This window comes from Nuphar pumila, chromosome 4 (assembly GCF_984573655.1).
Source record: "Nuphar pumila chromosome 4, dmNupPumi1.hap1.1, whole genome shotgun sequence".
Lineage (NCBI taxonomy): Eukaryota > Viridiplantae > Streptophyta > Magnoliopsida > Nymphaeales > Nymphaeaceae > Nuphar > Nuphar pumila.
In genome coordinates, this window is record NC_143252.1 from 139,286,190 (window position 1) to 139,296,527 (window position 10,338).

Below are 10,338 nucleotides of genomic sequence, written 5' to 3' on the forward strand. Positions count from 1 at the left end.
TCATCCCATTTTGATGCATAAACATGTTTTTTTAAGGTTTTAAAATCAATGGCTCATAATATTTATAAATATTCAAGCATTCAAGAATCACATTTTTCATCAAAAATACATGATCCAATGGTTGATTCCTAGCAAATTCACCGTGCCAAGCATATCCACATGGTTGGATTTGCAAAAAAAGTGTTGAAAATCCCGTATGTCTAATTCTTGTATTCTAGTTCTCATATTCTAGTATGTATATATATATATATATATATATATATATATATATATATATATATATATATATATGGGTACAAGAATATTACTGCAGTATCCAAGCACCTTGCAAGGTACTAAATCCAATATCTCCTCTCTCTAAATTGACCCACCAAACTATTTTTTTTTTTTTGACAAAGAAAGCTGGGGTTATGAAGACCCCTACCCGTTTATTGAAAGAAAACCAATATTTACATTTTTACATGGGATCTGGGATCAGGTCCGGATCCATATTCGACCACTTCAGAGGGGACGCGATCCCTGATTCTGGTCTCGAGAGCTGGTTACGAACCTCGCTAATAGTTTCATCTGAATTCATATATATCTGTGGGGCCTGGATGCTGAGCTAGGAGAGAATTACGTTCAACGTTGAAGAAAAGAGCGTATCCTGTCAAACACTGGCTGAGATTAGCAGCGTTTATAACCCCAAACCCCACCCCTGTGGCTCCCACTTGTACTGCGCTACAGTACAGTGGGGGTGAACCAACTTCACCAAACCTCTTTTGAGTTGGAGTGAGTGACCCACAATTTCTATAAGAAACCATATCAGGATCCTATAAGAATTACATGAACCAGTTCATACCTGGTAAAATAATAATTTTTTTATCTGTTTTAAATTAAAAATTTATAGATCTTAGTCAGAGATCGGGTCGGGCCCATGTCTGATGTGAAATTTCACAAACGATAACCCGGCTCCATTTATTAATCGAACCATTTGAGTCTGACCCAGATTCTAATCAGACCTTTTTATTTGTCACCTACCCCTGACCTTATAGGGTCTGGTACAGGTCGGGTCTGGGTCAAACCCGACCCATTGACACCCCTAGTCATGAGTTAGAAACCAGGAGTGTGTGTCTCTTGCCGCAAGGCTAGAGCTGGGTGTACTTCCAGGTGGGCAAAGGAGATTTGAGGTTTTAGGCCAATGGACACCGATATCAGGGTAGACCCCATATATTTAAAACCAAAACAGTTTTTAGTTTTTATTCTTTTATTGCTTTAATATTTTTGTTCTTAAAAGAACTGCAAATTTTGGAACAGTTATGAGAGAAAACTTTTTATTGTTAAATTAACTCGGCCGAAAAAAAAAATAAAAGATCACAAATGTCATTGTGATATCAATATTTGTGACTGTATATGAAACAGTAATGAATCTGCAGAGCTTCACTACCTTACCTTCGAGTCTTGGATTAAAAAAAAATGCAAAGAGACCATAATACCAATTTCCAACAGAGATGCAACTATCCTTCAAGAGATGTCACAATGATTCGTGGACTTGAGGACTTGAAAGTTTGGAATTTTTTTTCAAAAAATGGGACACGAGGACATAGAATTGTTTGATTTTTTAATCGATAAGAAACTTTTTTTTGAATATTTAAGTATTAAAAATAGTTTTTATTGAAATAAAACTAAAATGATGTAATAAAATATTATTTAAAAATATTAAAATAATGGCATACACGTCGGAGTCACCGTGTCCGAGAATGTGACTAGGAACATGCAGCCAAATGCCAAATCGTGGGTATCTCAAATCCAGAATTTGGGAGCATTGGTATTTGTTAATGCCTACCACTGTTTAGTAGCTGGCATCCAGCTAGCATTTCCTTGACAACTACTAGCTCCCAAACAGCTATTTACAACTGAAAAGGAGATAGGAAGTGAGATGAGAAAAGAGATAAGGCACTGTTTGGAATCTCCAAACAGTTAGTGGTAGCTAAGGATGCAGCTATAAAATCCCCAAAATTTGTGGTTTTAGCAAATCTACATGGTTGTTTGGGACAAGTGGAACTGTTCAGAAAAGGATTTACCACTTTCACACTGTTTGTATTGCAACTGAAAAGTTGAAATTAACTGGAAGAGCATTGAGGAGTAGTTACCAGTGCGGGAACTGGTGTAGCATTTGGCAACTACCACCTCATGTAGGTGGGAAGTGAAATATGGAACTGAAGCTGTCAAATACCATCCCAGTTCCATCATTTTCCTACAACTGCATCCATCGCAAACGATTTTGGCAATGGGTATTCCACACTTTCCAATCTGGTAACTTTCGACGTCGAGTTTCGAAACAGGGCACAAGAGTATCAGCATTAGAGTTGCCAATTTAGTCCTCAATAAGATTGCAATTAGGCTGGGAAGCAAGTTGATGTACAGGTGGCTCGGCCTGTGACAAGTTGTAAGGAGCTTCTTTAAACTGGTAAAATAAGCTCGGGAAGCTGATTCAGCATGATTTGGCTCTTATAAACTGGTTAAGTAGTAATAAACATATTTTAGATACATGTTACATGGGTAATTGAAATATGTAAACTAGCAAAAATATGTAAAATGGTATGCATGAAAATTTTTATAGTTTTTTTTTTTTTTTTGTAAAAGTTCACCATACAAATGCGATTTAGATGCTTGGTTTTATAGAAGTGGACTCTTAGATCATCCAATTATGATGTATAAGAAGGATCTTTTAAGGCCTGAAAATCAACTGCTCAAAATTTTAGTAAATATTTAATCATATAAAATTACATTTCTTGATCCTATTACGATGATTCAATAGCCGATTCCAAATAAATGAACCACCCCGAATGCAACTGCAAGGTTAGATTTGCAAAAAACCTATAAAAATCTCGATTCATACTAGTTTACATATTTCGCAACTGATCATAGCATTTGGTTTGCAAGCTATACATTTGGAGATAAAATCTTATTGATTTCTTTACAATAATATATTTTTTTGTAATCCTATTATTTTCAGTTTTGAAACAATGTTTTTTTCCTCTAAACAAGCTGATTCAAGTTGCGCTTGTTTAGCATGGATCGATATTAACTCATGCTTGAGTCAGCTCACCACAAGAATGAAATAAGCTTGAACACTTCAAGTTCGGCTCTGAACTCGCAACTGGGTTTAAGAAATGAGAGGAACTTGGGTCTGTAAAAGTCCCATCCCATGTCCACAAATTTGTCATATCCAGGCTCCCAAACAGTGATAAGTGTTGGAGACAGGGTGAATCAACTCCAACACCCACCAACTCGCGGCTTCCAAACATCGGTTTACAGGAGTCGAGCCTTTCCCCAGGGAAGTTTAACACGTTTGGCACCCTCATTTTACTGTCATACCATCCTCTGTGACAAATATTGTGAGATTTATAAAAAATCTCGCTATAATATCATGAGAAATTGCTTGAAAGTTTAAAACGGCAATTTCTCGTTAGATTTTCAAAGCGCAATCTTTATATTTTTAACATATATTTATCGTGAAAACCCTTGAGATTTTTTTTTAATGTATTTTATTTATATTTTCTTATAAAAATATTTTTTATATTTTTAATTTATTTTTTATTGCCAAGATTTTGCCATAAAAAAGCGCAAGATTTATGAAAATTTTCAAAATCTCCCAAGTTTTTTGACTGCTGATATTTTGCTGTTTTTAACTTTTGTCACTAAGCATCACAGGTTGACAGCGAGTCAGAACCCGAGTCTGACTTTGAGGTGGGGGTACCAGGTTCAGACCCAGATCTGATCAGTCTGGTATATACCCGTAACATATAAGGATTACGTAAACCAGACCCAAACCATACTCAATAAAATAATAATTTTAAATCTTTTTTTTATTATAAAAATCACCGATTTTAATCGAAAGTCTGGCCTATGAAATTTCACAAATTATACCGGGCTCCATATATTAATCGGACCCTTTAGGTCTCAGCTGAAGTCTAATCGGACCTCCTTTTCTTTATCACCAAACGTGTTTGATACGTGTCGGATCCGGGTCAAACCCGACCCAATTGATTGTCTCAGCTACTAGCTACTGTGAATTGTTCATACAGAACAATTTTACAGTTGTTCTTTTTTTAATATATTATATAATATAAGGATCAGGCTTTAGCGGTACAATGATTGAGATGCGTCTTCTTTCTCCTACGGTGATCATCCGAGAGACGAGACGACGGCTCCGTTTCTTTCTCCTCTCTTTCTTTCGTCTCGCTCACTCTGCAACAACCGGCCCTTCAATCGCCCCCAATCCCTAAATCTTAGGACACTATTTTGTTTTGTTGTCTTCTAACCACAGAAGGCCTTCCTTTTCTCATCTCTTCTTCTTCTTCTTCTTTTACTACTACTACTACTGTTACTACAAGTACTACCGCTGATACGGTGTGTAAAGAGATGTCGAGAAACGGCTACGGAGAAGCCGGCCAGAAGATCGACTACGTCTTCAAGATCGTCCTCATCGGCGACTCGGCCGTCGGAAAATCGCAGATCCTGTCTCGGTTCGCCCGGGACGAGTTCAACCTCGAGTCCAAGGCCACCATCGGCGTTGAATTCCAGACAAGGACGCTCGTTATTCAGCACAAGAGCGTCAAGGCGCAAATCTGGGATACCGCTGGCCAGGAGAGGTAGTGTTCCTCTTTCTTTCTCTTTAGCTTCTTTTTTTTTTTCTTTATGCTCGAGCTCTAGAGTGGAGAAATGCTGGGCTGAAGCTCAGATCTGGCGTTTTCCCCCGGTTTTCCGATCTTTTTTTTCTCATCATTTTGGTTTATTGATAGCATTTGTTTGATCCGACTTGTTTTGTGTTTCCCTCCCTTGTTTGTAGTTGTTTATGCTTAAAAGAGATCTTTGAGCTTGTTCTCTGAGTCAATGAGTGGAGGATGTGAAGAAATGATGCTTGTAATTGCACGTTTGGAGCATTTTGTGTGATGCAAACATGATTCGTGCAATATTTTCTGCTTTACTGGATGTTTAGTAGTGAAATTAGTGATGATAGATCTAGTAGTTGAGATTGCAAATGATTTTGCTTGCATTGCATTGACGAAGTAAAATTATTGCAACGATGATAGAGTCGAGCCTCTGTTTCTAATAGTATATTTGCTGGAGTTCTATTACGTATATCTTTGTTATAAATTTGAAATACGCTTTTTTTAGCGTACATTGTTCCTTGCTCCTTGAGATGGATGGTTCGTTAGAAGACTGCTGTGAGTATTGCATAAGAGATGTTCTCTTTACTAAATAATCTGCTCAAGTTGTGTTTAGGATTTGGATTTAATTGTAAACTGCACTTCTGAGTTCATTCATTACTGACCTATTTTTGACTGAATTAAGATGCATGAGTTATGAATTTTTGTTCCTTTAGCCCGACTAGCATGTGGATTTGAAATGTGCACCCCCCCCCCCCCCCGCGAAAAAAAAAGTTGTGGTTCAGTTATCTCATAAGTTTGGGATCTTACATTGTTTATATGTATAATTTTTTTAACATTTGCAGATGCATAGAGGTCTCTTACTCGTTTTTCTTCACATGATATGTTTGAACACCTACTAGACAAGAGGATTTTAAAGAAATTGAACAGGGAAGCGTGCTTTTAGGGTTTCTTTGGTGATTTATTGTCTATTCTCTGGACAGCACTTACACTGCATTGATCATTCAGAAATTTGATGCCAGTATGTACTTTAGAGGGCATTTGCACTTTCTATGTATTTTGCCTACTCGATTACATAGATAAAACAAGAATAATCAGTTGTAACATGTAATCAAGTATGTAATGTTCAAGAATTCCCGTAATTCTCTGATAGGTTTAGCTTAATGACCTCTTATTTCTCATACGGAATGCACACCGCAAGAAAAATAGAAAGCATACCTGTCATACTCAGCTTTGCATGCATCAACTAAGTAATGACTTTTAGACTGTGAGGGTGTATTTTTGTTTGACTATCAAACAGATGCTTGCTGAAACAAAAGCTCGTAACATCATAGTTTCACTTGCTTCTTGGTTTTAATCATGCGGTGGCCTAATCAAGCAAAAAAATTTCATCTTAGATAAATCTATGTCAAGCACGCTGTGCACCTCTGATGGTCCACCTTACTCTTTCAGATACCGAGCGGTCACAAGTGCATATTACAGGGGTGCTCTTGGAGCCATGCTAGTTTATGACATAACCAAGCGCCAAACTTTTGATCACATACCAAGATGGCTGGAAGAACTGAGAAGCCATGCCGACAAGAACATTGTTATAATTCTCATTGGCAACAAATGCGATCTGGAAGATCAGAGGGTTGTGCCTGCAGAAGATGCAAAAGAATTTGCACAGAGGGAAGGCCTATTCTTTCTAGAAGCCTCTGCACTGGATGCAACAAATGTAGAGCCTGCTTTCTTAACCGTGCTGACTGAGATTTTCAAAATCTTAAACAAGAAAAGCTTGGCTGCTGGAGAAGATCAAGCAAATGGCAATCATTCATCGCTCGCTGGAAAGAAGATTGTCATCCCCGGCCCAGCACAAGAGATCCCCGTCAAGAGCAAGATGTGTTGTAGGTCATAATTCCTCTCTTTTCCCTTTTTGATGTGGTTCTTCTTCAGTTTTGCAGCAACGTTCATTAGAGGATTTGTGATTCATGTATTCGATGTATATTTCTATTTCTTAATGTTTGTCGAGGCATCGATCTGAACTGAGAGGGAAAATGTTGGAACAACAAGAGTTTGGTCTCATTATATTGATCAAACTCAGATCCAAACGATCAGCTTCAGATTCTGATCCAGCCGTAAGATGCATCAATCAAATCTTGGCCTGAATCTGATCCCCAAATCTGGGATCACTTCAGCTTGGATTAAGACTGCCTCATCTTGCCAGAACCCAATCTATCAACAGCCTTAAAATCTTCAACTCTTACCCGTGGTATCAGCTCAAAGCAAAAATTACCAGTTCAAAAAACATGACCTCTTTGAAATTGTCATCTAGAGGTCTCGAGAACTCTCGTGCTTATTAACCAAATGGAAAAAGAATCACTTGCTTGCTTCACGAATGGCATCCAAACACACTTTATACTTTCGATTTGAACAATTTGCTATAGGTGCTATAACCCAATGCATCACAATGAATGTGATCTATAAGGCCTATTTAGTAAAAAATGAGTTTTAAATCATGTGATTGTGACATGTAAGCAGGTTTTGTTTAAGGGCTTTGAAAACCAATGACCTACAATGCTCCAAGTTTTTTTTTTTGAAAGGCAAGCTGGGGTTAGGCAGACCCATATCAATTATACAACTATACTATTGGGTTTTGAACCTGTAACGTCGCATCACAAGGTGACATGCACAAGATGCTCCTACCAGACAAACAGAGCCCCCTGTTGGTACATGATCCAAGGTTTGATCCTTAGTAAACACATCATGCGGAACACATCTATATTCTCAGATTGAGTTAATAAAGCTTCGAGCTATGATTTTCAGCTCAATAGTTTTGTGCCTTCAGTAACACAAAATATTAACTATATAATATAGATAAAACTGGACTTGGTTAGGGTAAACTGTATTTTCGATATTCCAAGCAGCAAAAGGCTGTAATTAAACAACCTGAAAGCTTGATGATTTAGAGAGACAAACAATGTTCTGAATGGTGGAGAAGAAAGTTAAGGAAATAAGGATAAAGGTACGCTTTGTAAGCCAACACGTTCTTGTCTAGAATATATATTTATAAGTTCTCATATTATATGGGTGGTATGACTATCACAAAACCAAAGAAATGAACACTGAGACTGCAAGCACATATTTACTTCTTTTACTTAATCCAAAAAAGATACTAATCCTTTACTAACCCAATGCATTTCGAGCCTTAGACGAAAAGAAAAAGTGTTTTTCTTTCTTCTTTATCTTGTCATTTACCATACGTGTTATGGTTACATGCATGTTATTTTGAACCTTTTTTTTTACCATTGAAGTAATTTGGAAAGCATGAGTTGTTGCTGTGTGTGTGTGTTTTGTTTGGTGCAGTGCACCAGCACATTTCTAGTAACATAGTATGTAAAATTAGCAATAAATTGTAAGCTTATCACACAAATCCATTATGACAAAAATAAAAGTTAAAACCAGGAAGACAGATACCTCTCAAGGGTTTGTTTTTTCCTTAGCTGCATGCGTGAGTAGTTAACCTGCCAAGCAAGTTTTTCTGGGTACCAAGGCAAAGGCCTAATACCAGCTTCCACATTCTCACCTTCATACTGCTAAGAAGAAAGATGCATTTGAATGCAGTCAATCAACCTAGTGTTGTATCTAACAACAATGAAAAACAAAACAAATAGAGTTGAACTATCTCCACCACCTCAACATCAAGGGACTTCAAAAATTCATCTTCCAATTGACGTTGAATGTCCTTGGAGAACTGTCTGCTGCAGAAGTGAAGGCAGGTAACCCACAACTATCAACTAACACTAGGCAAGATACATCAACTATGTAACACGGACTCTTCTAACAGGGCACCATACATGCGTCTGAACAGGGCTTTCTTTGTGTCATGTGAAGTCAAACACACTGAGGTTCATTTTTGTTCAAAAGTAAATTCAGTTAACCCTAACCAAGTCCACTTTATATATATATATATATATATATATATATATATATATATATATATATATATATATATATATATATATATATATATATATATATATATATATATATATGAACCTCTGCACCAAGTGTTATTTTTTATTGATGAAGAATAGCAATTGTAGATTGTTAATTTGATTTATTGTATGAATTTATACATGATGCTAAATCAGAATTTTGAATTGTGGGTCTGGTTTTGGATCCGGTTCAATCTTGGATCTCACGTTGGATTCTCTGTCCCTGTCATGAAAACTGACGCTTAGTTTTTTGGCATAATTGAAAAAAGATTAATATTTGCTCATTTGGACATAAATGCATGGTATTACCTTCTTTGATAATAGTTAAAATTTAAAAATATTGGTTGTATGTTATTATTTCAACTCTTCATGGTGGTACAAATCTTTTTTAAGAATGGGGCTGAAAATGCATGTCTCTCTCTCTCTCTCTCTATATATATATATATATAATGGTATTTAATTATTGAAAACATAACTTTAGAATGATTGGTTAGTAAATGATATTTAAATAAATATAAATATCATACTTCCTTTCTTTCTGAAACCTTGACATAGATCTAAGCTACCATCCCATCGTAAGGATCTAAGAAAATCTCAGGGGTGAGCATTATCCGCCCCATTGAACCTCACAATAGAGTCAGTATATTCCAAATGTTAAGAACCGGCTCTTGAATCTTTTTTTTTTTTATGAAAAAACACCACTTTTATGAAGTAAAAAAAATATCGCGCATTGCATGTCATTGATTTTCCAATGCTAAAGAAAACAAGCCTAAATGTTATAATTAGATGATTTGAGAGTCAACTCCCGCTAATCAAACCATAGATCACACTTGTAAGATTAATTTTATGAAAAAATGACAAAATAAATAAATAACTCATTCTGGACCCCGCTTCGCACCCATTTAAAACCCGTGCGAGGATGGACTTACACTTTCTTTCACCCCATCCCGTCCTCATCCTCACCTCCCCTACCCCCGCCCCGTCTCCAATCCTTCTTTACAGAGGGCAGTGGACTGAAGGAAAATGTGACTCTGCCCCACCTTGCCCCGTTTGGACCGGAGATGGAGGACATGAAACGGGGATGGAGGTTAGAATCAAAACCCGTGCAGGGATGGAGGGTAGGATTTTGATGAAAGTTTTTTTGAAAAAAAAAAAAGTACACAACTCCGTGCATTTTTGCTGTAAGAGTTCTTTTTCAACGTTCTAACCCCTTTCCACGGTAATGGTTCCCCTTGGGGGCGGACTCCTCTTGCATGATACAAACGCCCCCTAACCCATTAAGAAGTGTAATCGATAAAAAAAAAAATCAGAATTTGTTCAAGTAGATAAAGAATAAATTATCTTAACACCAACTGTATTTTAGTACTAAAGTGCCTTGAGGCACGATACATGAGATCCATGATCTACTCGCTTAGTTGCATGCAGTGGCGGGGATTCAGGATTTTGCTTTAAGGGGGCAAACATTTTTTATAATAAAATAAAATATAAAACTAAAATATATTCAAGATTTTGCTTAAAGAGGGGCAAATTTTTTTATAATAAAATAAAATATAAAGGGGGCAATATAAATTTTTATAATAAAATAATGAAAATTTTCAAAGATTTCTTAAAGGAAGGCAAAAATTTTTTATAATAAAATAAAATCTAAAACTAAAATATATTCAGGATTTTGTTTAAATGGAGAAAAAATTTATAATAAAATAAAA

The 10,338-nt window shown here is 36.4% G+C and overlaps 1 protein-coding gene across 1 annotated transcript; it reads left to right on the top strand.

Annotated features, from left to right (window-relative positions):
- Window positions 1-4,143: 4,143 nt before the first annotated feature.
- Window positions 4,144-6,682, top strand: LOC149841287 (ras-related protein Rab11A-like). Its single transcript, XM_090004742.1, has 2 exons — window positions 4,144-4,637; window positions 6,108-6,682. Exons 1-2 carry the CDS (start codon window positions 4,408-4,410, stop codon window positions 6,550-6,552), a joined length of 675 nt encoding a protein of 224 aa, XP_089860868.1. The 5' UTR covers window positions 4,144-4,407; the 3' UTR covers window positions 6,553-6,682.
- Window positions 6,683-10,338: the final 3,656 nt, after the last annotated feature.

Coding starts and splice junctions, on each gene's coding strand:
- LOC149841287 (XM_090004742.1), top strand. CDS start 4,408: ATGTCGAGAAACGGCTACGGAGAAGCCGGCCAGAAGATCGACTACGTC. Junction 4,638..6,107: donor GATACCGCTGGCCAGGAGAG/GTAGTGTTCCTC, acceptor TTACTCTTTCAG/ATACCGAGCGGTCACAAGTG.